Source organism: Battus philenor, unplaced genomic scaffold, assembly GCF_028537555.1.
Source record: "Battus philenor isolate CCGP_79_NKW_IND1 unplaced genomic scaffold, ilBatPhil1.0.hap1 SCAF_24, whole genome shotgun sequence".
NCBI lineage: Eukaryota > Metazoa > Arthropoda > Insecta > Lepidoptera > Papilionidae > Battus > Battus philenor.
In genome coordinates, this window is record NW_027181687.1 from 10,158,846 (window position 1) to 10,182,978 (window position 24,133).

At 35.8% G+C, this 24,133-nt stretch overlaps 1 protein-coding gene across 1 annotated transcript in view; it reads right to left on the bottom strand.

Moving 5' to 3' along the window:
* Positions 1 to 282: 282 nt before the first annotated feature.
* Positions 283 to 24,133, bottom strand: part of homer (protein) — a 68,731-nt gene continuing 44,880 nt past the window's right edge. Inside the window, exons 7-10 of the mRNA XM_068768021.1 lie at positions 4,064 to 4,230; positions 3,207 to 3,322; positions 1,611 to 1,727; positions 283 to 831 (exon numbers count right to left, since the gene is read on the bottom strand). Of these exons, the coding sequence (XP_068624122.1) occupies positions 790 to 831; positions 1,611 to 1,727; positions 3,207 to 3,322; positions 4,064 to 4,230 (442 nt within the window). The 3' untranslated portion in view covers positions 283 to 789. The remainder of the gene's footprint in view (positions 832 to 1,610; positions 1,728 to 3,206; positions 3,323 to 4,063; positions 4,231 to 24,133) is intronic.

Genomic DNA, 24,133 nt, shown 5'->3' on the forward strand with positions numbered 1-24,133 from the left:
TTAAAAAATATATATATTAAGAATATACTAGTAAAGCTGTGATGTATTAATAGAATTTAGTAAGCATATATTAAATAAAATTCGGTGGTACATACAAAAGAGTATTACGAAGCCTCAGAAAGACATTAATGTCAAAATTACCGCTAAAATAATTCGAAACAAAATATAATCTTTTAAATTTAAACAAAAAATGTCGTATTTTTATCGATATTTCTTATATTTCTCTGTCATTGGACACCACTTTCGTATTCTATGAGAGGTTCATTTTAGTATTCTAACATTACCTGCCTTATATACACTGTTTATTATTAGATCATATTAAATTTGTTAATTATTGATACAAAGGTTTAAAAAACACGATGTTACGGATTTTCTTTTCGAGCCCAACCCTTTTAATTGATGTAAACCAGTGTTGCCATACAGTTCCAGCCACTGTGTTGATATAGTGAAAATAAAAAGTCTATGTTTGATTTTATAAGGAGGCGGCCTCGGAGCTTAGAATTATAGACAAACCTTAATACACCGACTCCCCCCTCCCTTCATATATAGACTCTAGAAAAACTCGTGCACCTTGCGAAATACCGAGAGCACTCTTCATTTCTTCGCTTTGAGTGTGACGTAGGCTGGTTCAGGGGGATTATGCGGATGTGGTGGCGGGACGTGAGGCTGGGTGGAGGGGGGCTGCGGGAGTGGGAGCGGAAGTGGAGCGCGCAGCAGCAGGGGCAGCGTGGAGCGGCGGTCCTTGCTGATCGCCGCGTATATCGGCGGCGGTTGCAAGGAGGCCGCGTCTCATGTTTGCAGCGCCGTGTTTATCTCGCGATGGATCGTCGTCTGTTGAAATAACACATTCTATTGCACTCACTATGATAGATGTATTTAAATTGATTATAGCTTGAAGTATTTTTTTACACATTAACCTACATGCATTCAAATGAATAACTATTTCTCTGTGTTTCGACTTTTACTTGTAAGGTTCCTAATATTTCCGTTTGTAAAAGATTCTTACGAAGAAATTTAAAGAGTTGTACAGACACTTAGAACTCTTTCGAAAATCATTATACATCTCACAATTAGCTTTGAACTTCGCGCATTTAAGAGATTGCTTAGAACTTCGCACGTTTGACAGCACGCTTTGAACTTTGCGCGTTTGACAGCTTTAAATTTAGTATTTAATGTTATTAAGAAAGGACCATCGTCTATTGCGCGAGCCAATTTATATGTAATTTTATAATGATGACGTGTTTAACTGATATCATACAGTGAAAAGGAATTGGATTACACTGTCGGTTGCCAGGATGTAAAATTTCTAATCAACGAAACATACATTCTATTTACCCACACGTAAATTGCGTGGTCATTTGAATATTTACAGGTTTTTATCTTTTATGGACACTTTTCATACTATTATTCTTAGAATGTTTCTACTAGTTGATATTCCATTCATTGTTTATAATATTTTTATGTAAACAATAGTAACAGCAGGTATTTTTAAAGTTTACTATTTTTACCATTGGTAGAACAGTTTGCTGTCTCCATTCTAATTTGGGCCTTGTCATTAATAAATGTACTTTATTGCTGTATTCATAAGGTTCACAATAGAATTAACTCACCAGCTCCTCGAGTTGGCGCGCCAGTTGATCGTTCAGCGCTTGTATGACCTGCTTCTGTCCGTCCTGAGCCGCTAGAGCCAGTTCTAACTGACTTTGTGCCAATTTCGCCTCTGCGTCCTGTAACATAGAGTCCTAATTGCTACAATTCATTGTTAATCGCGCATGACAAGAGAATAACCTAATTTCTTATATCACAAAGCATCGACTAGATTAGAGTGACCATGCTTGTTTTATGTTTTGAATTCGGATTCTTCTCTGCTTCTTCCTCAAAGGTCAAACTATGATGCTACAGTAAAACCATGATACTGATACTTGATAGGTTTACAATTGTTCAATTAGAATATGTGACGGCCTTTAGACCTAGTGTGTTTGTCTTGTATGTGTATCACTTACCCACACACCCTTACTATAATCATCAGATATAAATAAAAAATTACGCAGTATCTTTAATTTAAAGATATACATATTTATTCAGTCTTATATGCTGGCGTCCCATGCAAATGGCGGCAAGCCACACACATAGCGTATCCAAGTTATATTCGCGTTCCATAGCAATTCTCACTTCCCAGAACATTCATTATACAAGCCGATGGTTGGGAGTTCGCATGTTGAAGTAACAAACGTGGCAGTAAAGGCCTTGTAATATTCGAATATCACAGTAGTTGTCCTCGGAACGAATTCTGAACGCGCTTTCGTCAGTATTTGAGGTCGAAGGACGCCTTTTCCTCAACAGATACACTATCGGTTTTGAATCGCACAGACCACTTGTAAACAGTCTTCTAACTTACCACATTATCACCATACACTAATTTTGGCATTTCATTAGTTTCTTTTGCAACACGCATTAACTCAACAAAATGTTATGTTAATGCGTGTTTAAAATCCATGATGTGCGACAGACACAACGAATATGACTTCACTCTTCTAGCTATTACAACTAAAAGACAAGTTGCAAATTGTTCAAAAGCTCTTTCAATGAATCAGACTATCGAACGTACTTTTTCAAATGGAAGTAGGTACAGTAGTTTCCGGTATAAAAATTCATTCACCGATTTTTTATCACACATCGCATATGTGCAACACTTATACATTAAATAGTAGTTAATAGAAGTAGTTTTAAGAGTAGTGTACAATTGTTCTACGGCCATTACCCTACGCATTATTTGTGCCTATGGAAATAGATAAATGCATAAAATTCGTATGCTGAATATAACAAACTCGCATTTTCCAATCCTTTTTTGTAAAGATGGACTTACTGCCTTTAGGCATTCTCTACCAGTCAACCTAAGGCGGTACAGAGGTAATTATTGTATTACAGGCGATCCAATATTATGAAAAATTTAATTTGTTATATAAACATATGATATATAAATACTATACTTATTATTAATACATAAATAGTTACATATATACATTATGCTTAAATAGGAGAATATAGTGGTACACACACAAGCTATTATATATATACATATATATATATATATATATATATATATATATATATATATATATATATATATATATATATAATACGTAAACATGGTTAGTATATTACATTGACACACTGTGTTTAAAGGTTGTCTGAATATACTCTACCTGTTCACTCTTCTTGGACTTGGTGATCTGGGCCAGTTCTTCGTTCTTCTGAGCCAACTCCGCTTCTAGCTGCGCGACGCGTTGCCTGAGTTGCTCAACTTCATTCGCATCACCGCCTGAAATTGTAACACACCTTCGTTATTATCATCATTTTCACCAGTAACATTATTTTCAACGCTGTTTTTGTTTGTTGTTTATTACAGTCATAATTATCATCATTTTTGGTTGTCACAAATTTCTTTTTGTCGACGTAAATAGACGTCGTGATGATATCGTATAGGGGAATTACTACATTATCTAAATCCGTAGACAAAAATAATGTAGTGAGATGTTTTACTAAAACAAAATCCTTGTGCTAACACAACTATCGAAGATGGCGTGTAATCACAGCAATGTACTTTTGTTACTACACTACTACTAAGCTATCGTGTTACAACAACAAATTTCTTGTGTTGCTATTACAAGTCTTCGTGTTTCTACAACAAAGTGTGTTACCACAACAAAGTCCACAGTGACGTTATCACAACAAATTGATCGTGTTACAACTACTAAGGCGTCGTGTTACTACAACAAAGTCCTTGTTACCACTAAAGTCGAAAGTGGAGTGTTATCACTAACTGCTAAGCCTTCGTGTTATTAACAAATAGTCCTTGTCACCAAAAAAATCGATGGTGACGTTATCAAAGCAAATTGTTCGTGTTACAACTACTAAGTCTTCGTGTTACTACAACAAAGTTCTTGTAACCAAAAAAAAAACGAAGGCAGCGTGTTATCACAGCAAATTGCTCGTGTTACAACTACTGTCTTCGTGTTACTTCTACAAAGTATTTGTGTTACCATAACAAAGTACACGTCACCTTTTCCAGCGTAGTGCCTCGCGCGCGCCACCTCCTCCCGATACTGATGCAACTGCCGCTTCCACTCGTCCACGTTGGCGGTGCTCTCTTGCAGGGCGGCGGTGAGTCGCAGATTGTTGCTCTTCAGGGTTGCCAGCTCCACCTCCCACTTCTTTGCATTCGCTGAGCTGTCCGTGCAAATGATTTAGCACTTTAGATAAATTGCCTCTGAAGCTATGCTTACTCGTTCAACAACCAATGAAGAAAAGAAAGACTTGTATTAACTTTCTCATGTTTCTACTATCCTCATATGCATCATATTTATATTTATTATTTTATTACGTGTCTATATACCACACAAGTAATATTTTAGAATTAATTACGAATATTTTTTTTTAAGTATTTATATCCTCGCATACAGAACCGGTGTTAACTGGCAACATTTATTGCGCAAAACCGATGCGTTCCAAATACAGCGGGCGGTCGCGTAACTAAAATCAAGATATGCTCGCACCAGTTGGCCAAACATCTATTTGCGATTCGCAAATCTATGCGGATAGTGTTACTGACTATTTTATTAACCTTCTACTTTATCACCATCATTTCGGTTAAAGGATGTCCACAGGTGGACATATGCCACCTATGCCACAGACTTCCAATAATGCATTTTAAATCCATCAATCCTGCACTCAGCATCTTGACCGATCGACATCGATTGGCATCGACCTTGACAAGACGCTAGATAAAAAAACCGAAACAAAATACACATTTAGCGAGCAAAACCTCAAAAACCGACTAAAACGTGTAAACGGTAGTAAAAATGGTTCGATCAAACATGCAATTGACGATTGAAGAACTTGCCGAAGAACTAAACATCGTAATGAATAAGGACAACGGTTTCTTCCTTCATCACGATAATGCACCATGCACTGATTCCCTAGCTTTTGGCACAAAAAATATGTCTCTTTGTCCACACCCGCCTTCTTCGGATATAGTACCATGCCATTTCTGGCTCTGCCCAAAAATAAAAACTGTATTGAAAGGAAACCATTTTGTCAAAATAAAAACAGAAAATGTACCACGGGTTTCCTCTTCCATCACGACAACGCACCATGCAACACATAGCTACTAATTCTAGAATTTTTGAAAAAAAAAATGTGACTGACGGTCCACACTCGCCTTACTCTTCGGATATATCACCATGCGATTTCTGGCTCTGCCCAAATATAAAAATTGTATTGAAAAGAAACCGTTTTGACGCAAAGAAAATGTACCAAGAGTTTTCTCTTCCATCACGACAACGCACCGTGCAACACATAGCAACTAATTCTAGAGTTTTTGGAAGAAAAAATATAACTGACGGTCCACACCCGCCTTACTCTTTGGATATAGCACCATGCGATTTCTGGCTCTGTCCAAAATTAAATACTGTATTGAAAGGAAACCGTTTTGACACAAAGAAAATGTACCAAGAGTTTTCTCTTCCATCACGACAACGCACCGTGCAACACATAGCAACTAATTCTAGAGTTTTTGGAAGAAAAAATATAACTGACGGTCCACACCCGCCTTACTCTTTGGATATAGCACCATGCGATTTCTGGCTCTGTCCAAAATTAAATACTGTATTGAAAGGAAACCGTTTTGACACAAAGAAAATGTACCAAGAGTTTTCTCTTCCATCACGACAACGCACCGTGCAACACATAGCAACTAATTCTAGAGTTTTTGGAAGAAAAAATATAACTGACGGTCCACACCCGCCTTACTCTTTGGATATAGCACCATGCGATTTCTGGCTCTGTCCAAAATTAAATACTGTATTGAAAGGAAACCGTTTTGACACAAAGAAAATGTACCAAGAGTTTTCTCTTCCATCACGACAACGCACCGTGCAACACATAGCAACTAATTCTAGAGTTTTTGGAAGAAAAAATATAACTGACGGTCCACACCCGCCTTACTCTTTGGATATAGCACCATGCGATTTCTGGCTCTGTCCAAAATTAAATACTGTATTGAAAGGAAACCGTTTTGACACAAAGAAAATGTACCAAGAGTTTTCTCTTCCATCACGACAACGCACCGTGCAACACATAGCAACTAATTCTAGAGTTTTTGGAAGAAAAAATATAACTGACGGTCCACACCCGCCTTACTCTTTGGATATAGCACCATGCGATTTCTGGCTCTGTCCAAAATTAAATACTGTATTGAAAGGAAACCGTTTTGACACAAAGAAAATGTACCAAGAGTTTTCTCTTCCATCACGACAACGCACCGTGCAACACATAGCAACTAATTCTAGAGTTTTTGGAAGAAAAAATATAACTGACGGTCCACACCCGCCTTACTCTTTGGATATAGCACCATGCGATTTCTGGCTCTGTCCAAAATTAAATACTGTATTGAAAGGAAACCGTTTTGACACAAAGAAAATGTACCAAGAGTTTTCTCTTCCATCACGACAACGCACCGTGCAACACATAGCAACTAATTCTAGAGTTTTTGGAAGAAAAAATATAACTGACGGTCCACACCCGCCTTACTCTTTGGATATAGCACCATGCGATTTCTGGCTCTGTCCAAAATTAAATACTGTATTGAAAGGAAACCGTTTTGACACAAAGAAAATGTACCAAGAGTTTTCTCTTCCATCACGACAACGCACCGTGCAACACATAGCAACTAATTCTAGAGTTTTTGGAAGAAAAAATATAACTGACGGTCCACACCCGCCTTACTCTTTGGATATAGCACCATGCGATTTCTGGCTCTGTCCAAAATTAAATACTGTATTGAAAGGAAACCGTTTTGGCACAAAGAAAATGTACCAAGAGTTTTCTCTTCCATCACGACAACGCACCGTGCAACACATAGCAACTAATTCTAGAGTTTTTGGAAGAAAAAATATAACTGACGGTCCACACCCGCCTTACTCTTTGGATATAGCACCATGCGATTTCTGGCTCTGTCCAAAATTAAATACTGTATTGAAAGGAAACCGTTTTGACACAAAGAAAATGTACCAAGAGTTTTCTCTTCCATCACGACAACGCACCGTGCAACACATAGCAACTAATTCTAGAGTTTTTGGAAGAAAAAATATAACTGACGGTCCACACCCGCCTTACTCTTTGGATATAGCACCATGCGATTTCTGGCTCTGTCCAAAATTAAATACTGTATTGAAAGGAAACCGTTTTGACACAAAGAAAATGTACCAAGAGTTTTCTCTTCCATCACGACAACGCACCGTGCAACACATAGCTACTAGTTCTCGAGTTTTTCGCAAAAAAAAAATATGACTGACTGTCCACACCCGCCTTACTCTTCGGATTTAGCACCAAAAATAAACACCGCGTTGAAAGGATGCCGTTGAAAGAGACAGAGCACCAGAAAGTTCTTCCGAATGAAGCAATTCAAAAGAGCTTCCAATCGTAGAACCAACATTGGGATAAATACATCGCTAACCTTAGAAAGAAGCATGAAGGAGATAAATTTAAATTTTATGTAAAGATAATACTTTGTTCGCAAGAAAATTCGTCATCGTATTTTTTATCATACCTCGTACATCGTATTGATAACATGAATTTAGTTCAAAAATCCTAAAGGTACGTTTCCATTACGTCTTCTATACGGAGACATGGTTAGATATCGAACGATGAAACGTGCGTGGATTAAAAAAGATAAATTTCAATCAAAACGAAAAACTCGCAAACGTTCTTAAGTTTCTCTGTTTTTTTCTTTAACTAATCATAATCGTATATTCCTGTGAAATTCCAGCTATGTTCAACTCCGATGTATCATTAAATAAATTTCGTATTAATCTTCTGTTATTTCACCTTGTATTTTTACTACTGTGAATAATTTTCTCTCGTCTCCAAATATACAGTAAAACTGGAATTTATCGTTTCATTATCTTTAAACAACCAAGCTATAAAACAAAGCCCTCGGCACTAGTAAAGAAAACATTAAAGTTTTATTAGAATCTTTAAATAAAACGTAAAATCTTATTTAAACTACATCTAATATATAAAATTCTCGTGTCACGGTGTTCGAACTTGAACTCCTCTGAAACGGCTTGACTGATTTTTACCAAATTTAATATGTGTATTCAGTAGATCTGAGAATCGGCTACTATCTATTTTTCATACCCCTAAGTGATAAGGGTTGTTCACCTTTAAATTTTTTTTTATTTTTTTGACGAAATTTTTTGTTTTTATTTTTTTATGATACAACATACAAAAATACATACAACCATAAATTTTCACTCCTCTACGATCAACCCTTATTTTTAAATAGAAAATTAAAAATTTTTTTTTTTGCCAAACAACGTTTGCGGGATCAGCTAGTTAATTTATAAAAATATGAAGCGTCATCTTTTTTGCACTTTTTGTTTAATCTTATTATATACTTCACAATTAATCACTTTCTAGTCTGATCTTAAGCGATGACTAAGTTGGTACATGCCTGCCAAGAAGAAACCTTTTCACACTTGTCTTGAATACTCCTAAGTTATATATACAATGACGCCAAATGGTTGTTCCACTCCTTGGCTGTTTACACTATAGAAGTATTAGCAAAACTTAGTGCGGATGGAATTTCAACCGTGTATGGATGTCGTGAATCCGTACATCTTCATTGGAAGAAAGGAGATCATTTTATAAGTTAGAAATCGTTTTTAACCGATGGTAAATAATCAAAAGTCAAGATAGCACTATATAAAATCATTGCAATAATTTAAAATCGTCAGCTTAAAATTAAATTTACTTCAGTTCGTAACACGCCACCTACTGAGAAAACTAACAAGAAACTCGGTAGGATTTGTATTTATTCATCGTTAAAATACTCTGAAATAGATTAAGATGCCTTTTAGCGAAGGCTGTGCTTAATAAATCTCTTGAAATTGAGATAAAGGTAAATAAAAACGTCTGCCTGGCATCGTACCATACTTTGACCGTATAAAACAGCGTAGGAATACGCTAATCGGATCAAAAGCGGTCCAATTCATCAACATTTCAGCCGTAGTCCTTTTCTAGTCATAGGCCACCCACAAAGTCTTTGCGATTTTGACTATGTCCATCTCGTGGAGCGACTACTCATATCGCGTCAACCGCTTTGCGGTTACCATTGCGCGTACCGCCATTATAATAAAAACTACCAGACCACGATGATGTTGAAGAAAGAGTTGTTAAGAATCCGCTGGATGCTGTCTAGATTCTGGAGGTTCTAGAGTGAACACCGCAGATCGGCGAGCGATCGACTTCCACCCATAAGGTGGATATATGAACCAATGAAGGTAGTCGGAAGATCTATAGGGTAGAAGTAGACTGGATATCTATTGGAGAGTCCAGCAGTTGACAACTAAAATTGAGATAATGAATAATCAAATCTCATCGTGTGGTGTTATTTGTTATAAATATAATCCTACAGAACAAGCTATTGGTAGCCTAACGATAAAAGACTGAGATTTGCGATAGTAGGTCGCGGGTTTGATTGCCGGGATACAATGTTACATTATCGTTTCTAGAGGATAGACAGCAGCTTCCTCTGCATTGGTATGTGTGTGTGTTGGTATGTGGTTGTATATATGCATAATACCCCACTGCATTTGCCAACCCGCCTGCGTAGCGATTATTGTTTACACCCCAAAAATATCTTTGAGGGAAGCCATTGCCTTGCAGTGGGTGTCTATGGTCTGAGACAACGAGAATATCGAACCTATTATCATCAGGCCAGTGCGTTTTATTAGTAAATGCTTCACGGAATCGCAGTCAAGCGTTATAGTGATTAAAAAAAGTTGCGATAGCCTGCACTTGGCAACGCCGTAAAAGGAATACAGGATGATCAGAAATATGCACGTGTAATAACTTTTAAAGTGTCATGTAAAGCTCATTGGTCGACGCAATTCTTTAAAATTTTTACACCTCTGAAACATATATTTTTTTCCATTGGAATCCGTTAGGCCAATGTCGTCTTACAATGCAGTCTGCACGGACAGAAAGTAAACAATAAATAACTTAAATATGTAATAATACGAATTTTAAAAACGCTTTTTATTATTAAATCATTACGTTTATTAATATTTTAGTAACCAATAATTTTTGGACATCAGATATATTCAACACTAAGTCTTTTACACGTATAATCACCCTGTATAAATAATAGTCGCATTTTTAGAAAAACAAACTAGGGAGCAATGCAAGATAAAAACTGCCCTTGAAGTTAACAAGTCCGCGAGTCGTAAAACGGGTGATAACCAAGAGTCGTTTTATTTTATGGCTCCATCCGAATGTTTCCTTTGTCTCCGAAACGAATTAGAAATTATACTTTTTAAATGGCGCCTGATAAGATAAGCTGACATTATATAATACCTTAGTACATTTTCTTACAATTGATACAGATTCCTGCAAGGTAGTAGATAAATGATTGTAATTTATACAAAAGCATTAAAATCCTTTTCATAAGTATTTTGTAATTTTATTTTTTGGTTATTAGTCATGAACAGAACATGTAAGCTGGTAGAACAAATGGCTGCTAGAGCCTTCAGATCTTGAAGTGAAGATCATAAACTGGCAAACGCAGCGTAGAACACGCACGCACGACATGGACTATTAAAGAGGTTGGAAGACGCAGGATGTAGACCGATTTTGCCCAGCAGTGGGCGTCAAGTGACTTTAATGATGATAATGAAATAAATAACCATAATCAAATATTAGTATGAACATTTAAAATACCGAGCTTTTTGCTAAAAAAATATGGAGACCGATTTAATAAGTAACTAATAGTTTAAATTATCAAAAGGAAAAATTTTCTAAAGTTCAAGTACGAGTAATTGAATCAGAAACGATGGTGCTGTCTTATAGTCCTTGTATAGATGTACTGATTGCAGAAAGCGAGTTCGATTATTGGTCGCTCTACAAATGTAATATTTTTCCAAGCGTCTTCAAAAACATGCTATATTAAAATTTATATTGTCTTTAAGTAAGAGATATAAATTGATGTGTGAATTGCACAAACATCCCAGGATTTTTTATTACAACAAATTTATAGTAACATATTAATTATGCGCCACAATTTAAAATTTTATATGAAAAATAGAGACAAACACCTGAAAAATATTTAATGGCATCAGGCGTTATTTTGCGGAAGTCCACTCTGTGTTTGGCACTAATCGGTTAACATAACTCCTGAAGATGCCCCGTGGAGGGATGAAACGCGTGTTGGGTGATTTAACGGTGGTAGTTGTGTAATTCTTATTGTTTGCCGCATGCGCATTTATCACGGTGGTAAGGCGGTGCACTTTGTTGCACGACTACCACTGCATGTGTGGAAGTGGCTAAATATTGGTGCTTTTCTTACTAAACACATGATAAATATAAGAAATAAAAAAAGTCGTAACATCTAAATTTTGTCATCAAAAATTTAACATTTCCTTCATGGGTACGGATGTTCCACATGATATCTTATACTTTCCGTTTCTTAGTTTTAGTTATAAAATTAAAAGTATATTATTAAATGAATATTATTAAAGCATTCAAGAGTTTTAGTTGATCGAAATGTGTGTAACTTGATGTTTTGACTCATTTACATGATAGATATTATAATGTACACATGAAAATAATTAACATTTAAAAAAACAACTGTTGAGTTTCAGGCCGAATCTTCTCTACATATCACCGTTTCGAGCTAGTAACTTACTACGTATAGTATTAAAATAATTGACTATTAAATAGCACATATAAAAGTATATTTGAATAAAGATATTTTAAATTTTATACTTCGAATTTTCTTTTGCAAGTTACATGTGACGTCATTTGGTTTAATGTACACATGCATACATTAAAAGGCCTTTATTCGCGGGGAATATGCTGCGAAAACCGAAACCGTGAATATAGAATACTCATTTATATAAGATTATAGGGAATAAGTTTCTAGGAGACAAGATTAAAAAAATCAAAAGAAACAATTTAATTGAATTTTCTGAAAATTTTGATTATCTTAAAGTTTAAATATTGGATTGAAGTATTTTATTATTTTCTCTAGCTTGACAATTTATAAAAGCTTCTTCAATTCAGACTGATATACAGCAGTCGCATTAGCAATTCGCCTCTTAAAAATAAGACATCGATCCACAACCGGATCATGTTCATAAAGAAATCTCAAAGCCCATTTACCTTCCTTATTATACCTTCACTAATAAATTTTAAACTAAGTGTCACGTTTCTATTGCTTATTAAAGATTCTTCTTCTAGTGTGGCTGTGAATTTAACATTTCAACGTAACTCTTTCTATTAGTCCATTTGACGGCATTTACATTTACATTGAGTTATTCAAATGTAAATGTAAATGCCGTCAAATGGAATAATAGAAAATAAAATGTATATAATGGAAAATAAATGCTCAATGCCTCAATGTAAATGTAAAATATACAAAAAGGATTCCAATAGGTATACTATTGGAATCCTTTTTGTATATTGTATATACATACTTGTTAGATCCGCAAATAAAGAATTTTTAACCGCGAATATATATTAGGTCGCATTATTTTTAATCCGCAAATAGTGAATGGAGGAAGCGCGAAAAAGGAGGTTTAACTGTATTTTTAATTTGAATGTAACAAAGGTCCAATCCATAAACTAAAACTACAACTTAAGAAGAAGACACGTTCGAATATTGTATCTGTACATGACGTCATCAGTTGCGGCTCGTTGCATCTTACACAAAACACTTTAGCCTCTTTATTAAATATGAGAGCACGATAAAATTATGATTGGGTAACCCGTCAGCGAGGCCGGCGTCATAATCGCATTGCCCAACCGCCCGGCTTGTGATCGATCGCTGTTTTTCCGGAATTCAATAACAGGCGTGAAGATCTAAATGATTTCCCGAAGCGACCGCTCTATATTCTGAGGCGGCGGTTGCGTAAAAAACAGAGTGTGATAGATGGCGACGAAACGAAACGCAAAACGACGCTCCTGTACAGTCAGCAACAAAATCTTAACGATTTAATTTTTTGTCGTTAATTTCTCTTGTAAATCTTCTTCTCTTTTCTCTTTCCATCTCGCCCGCTCAAGTCTCACAGCGCGTTGCCACCGTTGTGTCCGTGTGTCACCCGCGACCCAAACCGACCCTCTCCCAACTCCGATACCCATTCAGCTAAAAGTCTTCAGAGAAAAGGATCACACCTCCAAAATTGGTCAATAAAAGGCGACGCATCTGACGTAGATTTTATGAATTTATGAGTTTCCGGATTACGGATCTAGAACTCCGAGTCCGAAGAAGCTGTAAAAGCCAGAACGGCTAACAGCGTCCAGCACCAATCGAATATAGCCAATCTTCTTGATAAAATAATAAAGATATATCATTTTTTGCATATCGAAACTCATTATTCCTTACAAAAATAGTCATTGATTTCATTTTATATATTATTAGTGACATATATACAGCGTTTTTTTTTTATCTCGTACCCCTGTTTTGTTTGGGACAGGGACTTTATTTACAAATATTATTTTTTTCATGGTTTTTTCTTTATTCTACACTCACTTTCATTCTTTTCAATTTCTTTTATTCTTTCCTTTTATCCTTCACAATATCTTGCACATATATGCAGCGTTAAACTTAACTAAAGAAGAATGAAGTACTCCATTTTACCTCTTTCTTCTTTAGAACGTCTCCATGTTCTACTCTAGAATGGAGTATAATAGAATTTTATGAGATTACAGGACCGAACAGAATATAAAACATACATACGATTTCCTCTATTTATAACAATGTGTTACAAAACTTGAAATAACTAAGTTGTGTTTCCTAGAGAGTTACTCAACCTGCTGTACAGTGCTTTAGAAAAGCACGATGAAGTGGAGGGAGCTAGAGTAGTCGCCGTTCCCCCCACCCCCCGTATCGCTGCACATACCTAAGGCGCGGTACTGCGGTTTCGGTAGCACTATAGCTAATAACTAAAGTTGAACAATGTAAATTAGAACTTATCGATCTGTGCAACATAGCACCATAAGGACGAGACATTTAATGGCCTATACCACCTTAGTAATTAACTCCTTAAGAAGGAGCCGGGAAGTTCTCGAGTGGCGACCACGAGCGATGGTAAGCGTGGGCAGGGTTCATCTATGGTGGATCGATGATACAGTCACAGTCGCGGGAATTCCCCAGATGGGTTCAACGCTACTCCGGTCATCGTGCCGATGTTTGGACGTCTATTGGCTATTTTATTTATTGATACACTAACTATTGTATGCTACAGATATTATTTAATTTTTAAAAATATTTTTTATGCAGTGATGTTTCTGCTGACCCTACTCGACACGTGACCGATATGCGAAACGATCGTGTGCGTCGGTATATCGCAAATATGTAAAAACGCTAATTAACTGTGTCGTTAGTTTTTTGCAAACGCCGTCACGGAACGAGCGTCCACCCCGACAAACCCGTTGTCAGTCAAACGATCGTAATAATAATACACTCGCTGCGTAACCGTAGCGAACCGCATTACGTTAATGCCTTGGTTAATTTATAGTAAAACCTCTTTTAAAACATCCTATCTTGTTAAATACAATACAGTACCAAACTGGCAGTAAAAAATCTACAGGCACGGATGAATCTCGGAAATCAAACCCGCGACCTACGATCGCAAGTCTGTCCTCTACCACTGAGCTACTACTGCTCCATTACTACTGGTTAACATACTATTCTCGACGCATACATTATAAATCAGAGTTCCCCAAACTTTTTTGTGTCGTAGACTCCTTTTGCCATGTTTTTCCGTGTTGGGTAGACCCCCTACTTACCTGACATTGATTTCCTGTAAATTTCTAACTGTAGTGAAATTTAGTGTTAAAAACTTAAAGTAAAAACGCATGTTAATAAAAATAATAAAATTTTGTATCTGTTATGTAAAATATACGTAACATTAAATAAAAATAAAATAAACTATAAATAAAATAACAAGCAATAAGTCAATATTTTTAGTGAGACGGATGAACCTGATGCTTTAATAATAAATTATCAACATTTGTAAATGTTTTGATATTATAAGATATTATGATGTAAGTAAATACTATCAGTGTATGTGTTGAGATCCACTATCGTGGACCCCCATTTTCATTTCATAGACCGCCAAATTTTTTTTCTCTGACGTAGACCCCTTGCTGGTTTTCATAGACCCCGAGGGGTCGATATAGACCACTTTGGGAATCACTGTTATAAATGATGCAAAGTTAGTTTTTATAATAGAGATGATTATTTATATGTGTAAACGCTTCAAAAGGGGGATCAATATGTATAGTTCATTTGACAACAAATGTTTCACATCAACACTTAATCATCTATTTTCATATAACGCTTTCACATCAAAACTATTGAAATACGACAGGCCAATATCTTCTGGCAGTAAGAAGACTATAGGAACAGATAGTAAACAATAATTTATTTTAATATGTAGTAATTCCAAATGTAAACGCTTTCTCATACTTATTAAGCTATTTATTGTTTCTAAAAGCGTTTATTTTTGCACAGGATGCACCGTACAATAATTGTCAGGAAAAAGGCTTGTACACGCTGTATACATATTGTATTTATATTATTCGGATACGAATCTGTGAACTGAATAAATGAAATAATAGCAATAATATACTGCCTTCTTAACAATCGTTTTAAATACCACTTATAATTAGAGAGTGCCCAGAATCGATTTCCCAAAAGCTATCTAGCAACAGATCTTGAGTTATACAACCTCTTTGAACACTACGCTATGTCATGTTCCGATGTAAGAATTCTCACTTTCAAACATCACAGCTGCGAGCGAATTCGACGCTGACTTGCGGAAACTGTGTGCCCCGCCTCGGTCAAGCCGTGTTAAATAACAATCATGACATTATTATGGCCTTTATCGTATGCAAAATAAGGACATGAACATATTTTCGGATAGCCAAAGTAAGACTCATTGGCAAGCCCACAGTCGCACAAAGGAGAGGGATGATCGAAGATATCAGGACTAAAGATTCATATAGTAATGCCAGTGAGCAGACCTCATAGCCCGCAGAACATACGGTCATTGGTACCTCAAGGTTCTAGAGTAAAGACCGAGGACTGAAGCGCAACATAGGACATCCACTAACAAGGTGGACCAGACATTTTTATGGTCATCGAAAGACCCTGGATTCAGACTCTTTACAATTGGATCTTTTGGAAACCTATGGGGGAAGTAAATATCCATCGTTCTAGAACTATAACAATGTTGATATACATAGGTATGTTTAAAGAGTAATTAGCAGCGACATATCCGAATGTTTTTCGTCTTAATTCTATTTGGTCCTTGATATTTACAGCTTCACCAGGATCGAGTTTTCTAGAGGCTATTATCTCTCTAATTTCTAGAGGCTCCCTAGAGATCCACGCACAGGCTATTACGTTACTGAATACATGCGCGCGGAACTTGTACCCGCCTTGTACCAGGGACGAAGAAGGTTCTTATAGAAAAAAAAACTAAAAAAATCCCGCCAAAAAAATGGCATTTCCTTTTCTCATACGCCTACAGAGCAAGTTAAAATATCTTGTCTGAAGCCAGACCAATATTTGACGCCAATAAAAACTAGAAAAAAATATATCGGGTTGTAAACCATGTACCAGATACTTGTCACTCCATTACCTGTCAATGTATAAAATAATTAATGTTAGTATCCTAATGGGATCCTTTTCAACATATAGAGCTTAAATCAATTAAAAGTAAATTAATTACATATAATCAAGCTATACCATCACGCTAAATGCCTTCCATTAGGCTAATAAATGGCACGCATGTATAATTATGACATTATAATTAAGATTCACATAAAATGATATGAGATTAAGAATATTGAGAAATATATTTATTTTAAAAAAATTATATTGGGATTTTATCATCGATGATAAGAGATTAGGGTAGAATTAAGTAATTTGATTTAGTAAGTAGGAAAGTGAGAAAAAAAAACTGTATGAAGTAGTACAAAGTTTCTGCCGTTTAAGGGTAGAAGTATACGGCGACTTTAAACAAAAAAATATGTTTTTAAGAAGCAGAATACGAAAAATTCAATAGGCAGGTCACTAAAAATCCCATCTCTCGATTTATTAATATCGAGAATCTTTATCTTCCACGGAGTTATTTATCAAATTTTTTATATACTCAAACTTTTATAGTACAACCTCACTTTGCGTCGTGGTTACATCCCAAAAATACACGTCGCTAATTAAAACGCCCCAAAGTGAATTAAGATTTTCTATAGCAAACCATGTAATGATCGAAGATATGTTCCAGGGTCACGAAAATACTACTTTTTAAAAGAAAATTGAACAAAGTAAACATTTAAAAAACAAAAATAATATAACTCTGCACATAAATAAATTGGAATAATATTTACCTTTTTTCTAACCAGAAACAACACGTAAAAACTCATACAAATTATTATATTCTCTTAAAAAAAAGGCACAACACACTACGTTACAACACACTACGTAATTAAAACTGAACTCTAAAATTAGCAAAACAAAGTAAAAATAAAACTGTATTAAAATTGCGTTGATTTTTAATTAGAAAGGGAATCCCCCAGTTTTGATGGCATGGCGCAATTAGAAACAAAATTGTTGCCATCTTTTAGAAAAAAAAATGTCAAAAAAGAATAAAAGACCCGAACCCAAAACAACGCAACCTCGAAAATCTAACGACGCACAGTAAATATTAGTAATAATTAAGTAGCGACGCAACTTCGAAAAAAAAACGCAAAAAGGAAACGACGCAAAGCGAAGTATTGGTGTAAGTGTGGCTATGTGTATAAATAGATGGAGTTAAGATGATCAATAATTAAAACATAAAACTGTAGTGTGTTTTTATGGAAAAAAAATTTTTTTTTGGTACATGCTATTCAAGAGTGAATAGGTTTCTTCTAGACAAACTTCTTGAAAACTTCTAAGTCTATATATCTAATTGATTCAGGCGCTACTTTGCGGAAGTCCATCCTAAGTAAAAAGGACTAATATATAGCTACTTTCGCTATGTAGCAGTAGTCTATGCGCATTCGGCAAACAATGCGAAACACAACTACCACCGTTAATCTACTCTACACGTGTTTCACCCCTCCACGAGGCATCCTCAGGAGTATTGTTACGCTGATTAGTGCCAAACACCGAGTCTTCTTTTCTAAGTTATAATTGTCTGGAAACAATGACGCCGATAGATTGTTCCACTTCTTGGCTGTTCGCAATATCAGAGTATTAGCAAAACGCTTAATGCGGGTGGAAGGAATTTCAACCGCGTCTTCATGTCCGATGACAGAAAGAAGATGGGAGGGGGGAATTACTTAATTTTATGCTTCTTCTTTTTTTCAGCCGATGGATGTCCAAGGCATAGACCGTTCCTGTGCTGCCCGCACCCGTCAACATCGCGCGACATCAACTATGTAGTTTTGTTATTTAATTTTAAATACGATCATCAATTAATTAACAGGGAAAGATTTCTAAAGGTTGTCGACCCCTTCAATAAATTTTCTTTTGTCTACCTGGTAGTCTGATTACGCCAATGTTTCAGTAAAGATCACTTAAGAAATAAATCCCAATGTACATTTCACTTACTATTCATTACCTAACAAAAATACAGATAAAAGACATGATTTAAAAATATAATTTATTTTTTTTTCACTACGCTAGTCGATGACGGCCTTTATTTTCTCTGTCAAGCCCACCAACGCGACGTCCGAGCAAACTCGGCATCTATTATTTAACATTGTTTACATTGCAAATGTTTCCGCGCTGTATAAATTACAATTAAACATTATCGTAAATCGATAAAGCCGTATTTCTATATGGTTCCGTCATAAAAAGTGCTGGCAATCAACCGAAAAAAGTTTACACTGTCTGTTACCATTAATATATAGGCCTTCGACTTTCGCACATACTTTCTAACAATTCGCACATTTTCCCTCTTTTGAAACGGTCCTATTGCATATCTATAGGGTAAGCTTATATATAGCATAGGACACAATGCCCCATGCATGGGCGATGTTACCTGGCCCCTGCCACTTCAAACAAACAGTTTGATGCCCTGCCTCTGGGGGGAGGACAGGGGTATGTGGGATTCCTACCCACTTAGCCACCCCCCCCCCGGTGGTCGCCCCCTGCGCTAAACGGGGGACCGCTGTATCACCCGGTCAGGGATCGCCACGCGGTCTTACCTCGCGCCGTGCTATTTTTCGATAGCCCGTCCCGGGGTATGCGTGGATACACTACCCCTGAAACCCTCGTTGGTGCTATCACGATGGTTCGAGACCACGTCGAACCATCGTCCGCCTCAGAGTCGCCGAAGCTAGAGGGAGTTTAGGGCCCCCACCCTACACTACGACTCCGAAGGCCCCGTTTATGGTAGGGGAAAACGAACAGTTCGTCGAACTATATCGGTCACATAGGTTTTGCTGAAGATCAAGCACAGCTCTTGTCATTTTTTCCAAGTTTTACCTCCCTTTTTAGCCAACAAAATAATATCAAGCAGGCGAGTCGATTGTCCATCGTGAGAGATCAGAATACTAAACCTAGACTACAATTCTGTTCGAAATGAGATTTCTCCTCTCTCCTTCCCATCCTTGATTAAGCTGTTGCCAGCTATACAAATATTACTAAGGAAAGAATTATATACTCTTTTCAATAATAACAATTTTATACTGATTTTGAATTTCTCCGGTGGCAGATTTGAAATGGTTTGTTGTACTTTATTGTGCACACATATACTTTGTGTCTCAAATGATTTATTTATCGAGCTTCACCGCTTTCAGAATTTTTCATATAACGTTCATATTTGGCCTGCGCAAATATGATCATGTTTCCGATTTTCGTAATAAGCTCAAGTGGTTACCGATTCGACTTCACCGGAAAGCCCGCATCCTTTCCCATCCCTATAGTATTTTGTTTAAGCCGCTCCTCTTACCTTAAATCTAAATTTGTCTTTTAACTCACATGATAAGTCGCTCAGATCATCGCTGAACTTATAATTCACTACGCCTGCTCATTCTACTGTATCTCTCTTTTCTCCATAAAGAAATATTTCACTGTTATCGCTGTCAAATTATGGAATTTGACGCACTAAATCGCTAGCAACTCTTAAAAATATGTTACAAGATTTACTGGTCATTTGTATTAATTTCCATTTCTATGTAAAATGTTTAAATTTAAAAATATCACTGTTACAAAAGTAAGGAGAATATGATTTTAAAATGTATATTCTTTATTTATTCTTCCAACTGAATTTCATCTTCAAAGTTATCCCCGTGCGATTAAACTCGTTGTCAACAACACTTTTACCACTTCGCATCGAGCCAAATCAGGCTAATACGGTGAATGCGCAACGTAACGAGTCTAATTTTTAACAAAAAAGTCCCGGAGAACCAATACAGAATGATATCGACGAATCGAGACTGCGCGTTTTAGCTGAGCCGAATGATATTCCAAGTTTTGACAAACAGACGCTTGGCAATTGTTCCAACATTCCTATCAACCTAAGGAAAAAAAATATCTGCCTTCCAAATGATCAGGACTTTTAAATGACAAGCTTTTTTTCTTTTAAAAACTTTAAAGGAGCTGAACGTATACATCATTTTCTATTAATTAATGTAGAATACACTTTTTTCAAAAATCATTTTCTTTTCAGGTGTAATAAACCTTTAGTACTAGAATCAAAAAGGGGGAAAACCCTTCTTGAGAGCCCGAATGGGTAAATGGCTATTGTTCTGTGCGAAAGATCTCTTTCGATCCTCTAATACAGTCAATATGGAAACATCTTATAAATCTTCAAAATCATATTTCCCCCTTCTATATCCTACATACGGGTGACCAATATGCCAGCATGGTGGGGATTCAGAATTAACTATTTCTCGGGTATAAGTGCGTACGCGCACGTAATTCGTTATACATTCAATCGCTGCACATCGAACATTCAAATTTTATTTTTGTGATATATTTCTGTGCAACATGGCTTTCTTAATTGTGAGTATATGATTTTGTATATTTTATTTTAAAACATTTTTTTTAATTTCCTTATCTATATCAGAGATAGCCAACCTGTTTATAATACGAATCAATATTTATATTTTGAAATTACTAGAGAGACTTAATTAAAAAGTATGCACAATGGATATTTTTAATAGTAAATAAATATAAATGAAATACGGGTATTGCAACGTTGTATTAAAAATAAAATGATCTGCAATGTACGCCATAGATTGTGGGAACACCTCATACGGTTCAACTTTTCGAACCAATCATGGTCAAAATTTTTCAACACCTACAAACTGTGATAGAGTCGGACTTGATATCTGACAGTTGTAACATATTCTTCAAACTATTACGATATTGTAAGTTAATGATCAAGTGCCCATCTGTAATTATTTATGGCATAAAAATGTAATGTGTTTACACAAACTGTGTGTTTACTAAAATGTTTTATATAGACTGCATAAGCAGATAAAAAAGGTCTTTGTTGTAAACACACGTACACTCGTCTTAAACGACTTTTTTAATTTTTAACGTGTGGGTCGTATACGCCCCACGCGTCCTGAATGGAAAATCTTTAAAAATTGTCGTGGCACGGAACGTGTTAATGCTGGATTTTCCCTTTTAATCCAGGGCTGAGCAACATGCGGCCCGCGATCCACTTGCGGCCCTTTTAACAGTTTAGGCAACCCGCCAAGCTTTTCGCATATTTAATTTATTTTATCGACTTTTCCCCAGGAATATATTATAAAAATAATTATAGTAAAACGGTAGTACATACTTAACCGAACAAAATTGTTTTTGACGTGTTACATACACAGCGACTAGTTCAAACATGTAATAGGCACGCGACGCGTCTGCGCAATTTTTTATTGAGTTTATATAAGAAAAACTATCTTTTGTATTCTAATGTTTTTTTATAATATATTTTTTAGGTTATTAATAAAAAGTTATATTATGTGTGTCCCGCTAAAATATTTTTAAAATTAAATTGGCCCCTTGATTAAAAAAGTTGCTCACCCCTGTCCTAGTCCATATACAAAGTCGGTTTAATTATATTAACAAATTAAAATGAAGTGTACACATTAAAATCTCAAATTGGAAAAAAAAGTTTTTTTTTTAAATTACGGCTTTATATGTAACATAAAATATATATCATATTAATTAATTATATAAAAAGCAATATACACGATACATTCCTGATTTTTACGAGTAGTTATTTGATGCTAAAAATAATCCTCGGAGCAAGATTTAATAAATTTATTGACGGATTTGACAGTCTCATCTGTATAAAATGTAAAAGATATCGAAATTTCGAAAGTGAAAAACAGAACACTATTTGAAAAGCAAAATTGTACGTTGAACTTACATTCAAATATAGGCAACCTATGCCCAGTAGTGGACGTTCTACTGTCAAAATGTCGATGATGATAATTATTAATTATCAATGGGGTATAATCTTAAAACGTAACATATATATATTAACAAACAGATTCCTATGTAATATCAGTATAATAAAATGTGACATAGACAGCCTATGTTACTAAATATCTTCTATTTTAATTACCCTATATTTCCATACTTGCAAAGACACAAACATAAATTTATTTCTTTATTATGTTTTGAAGTTAATTTAAATTTGGAATTCCAAGATGTCAGATTTTTGCATAGAGTTGCGAGTATTGTGAATATAATACGGTACAGATTACCAATTATACGTATAAACATAAAAAAATATTAGATGTCATCTAAGTATACTGTTTAACAGTTTTCTATTACATTATTCAATGTTGCCAGTTGACGAAAATTGTATTATCCCGCTGCTTACGGTGTTACAAAAGTCAAACAGCTTACGAACGCTAAAACAGCTAGCCTTGTTTATTTTGGTTACTTTCAAAGCGTATTCTCGGTATATATTGGCCTGAGAAAGTCTATAACGTAGACCTCTGGAAACGCTGCGGTGAGATGCCGATCGACCAGCAGATCAAACGCCGCAAGTGGAACTGGATAGGCCACACGCTCCGAAGGGACCCTGATCACATATCTAGGCAAGCCCTAGAATGGAATCCTCAAGCAAAGTGAAGACGTGGCCTCCCAAAGCAGACCTGGCGGTGAAGGCAGATGGAATGACGTGAAGCAAAGTAAAGCGCGAGGCTCAAGACCGCTCGGGATGGCGACGTACTGTGGACGCCCTCTGCCCCATCTTGGGGACATAGGAATAAATGATGAAAGCGTATTGGTCTATGGCATATTACTTTGGGGCATGGTTATATTGGGTCAATATCTGTAATCCAATAAAGAGCAACGCGGGCCATTTACTGCGTATGAGCTCGGAATTCTTTACGAGAAACGTTTTCAAAACGCGGCTATTCTTACGGTGGTTGCTTACAATATGTTTATAACTTTGCTTTGTTTGTCCGCAAAAACATTCAAAATTATTTAAAAAATAGTAATAAGTAATAATGTGTGTTCACCTAGTTTAATCATATAATAAATCGTTTATGACATAGATCTGCCGCAGGAGAAATCGAAAATCAATATTAAAAACATACTATACAGTATATTATTCTATCAAAGAATACTATACTGATGTTAATGCGTGGAATTAAATGTTGATGCTCACTCAGTAAGCGAATTAATTAAAAAGAAATTGAAGTAACTATTTTCGCGCGCTCTTTATAAAACTATATTTGTAAAGAGCAACTGTTGAGTCAGAACTGCCTTCCAAGCCACTGGTAGCTTCCTGTAGAGTCGACAATGTCAACATTTTATGTTGATTGACAAATCGAACATGCTTGTGACAGCCTATTCGATTAAGAATATATTTGATTTTGTATATAAAGTGTTTATATACAGTATGATTTATTGCAGATATAAAAGCTTGGAAGGAGTGAATATAAAATACATTTGCATAAATTAATGAAAGATTTGAGTGACCACTTTATACAGGGTGAATATGTAGCATATTTATCAGCAAATGAGATAATATTCACCTCTTTAAGGCTTTTACAACTATTACCAATAGGCTATTGTGAATATATTAGGAGAACTAGTAAGTAAAGT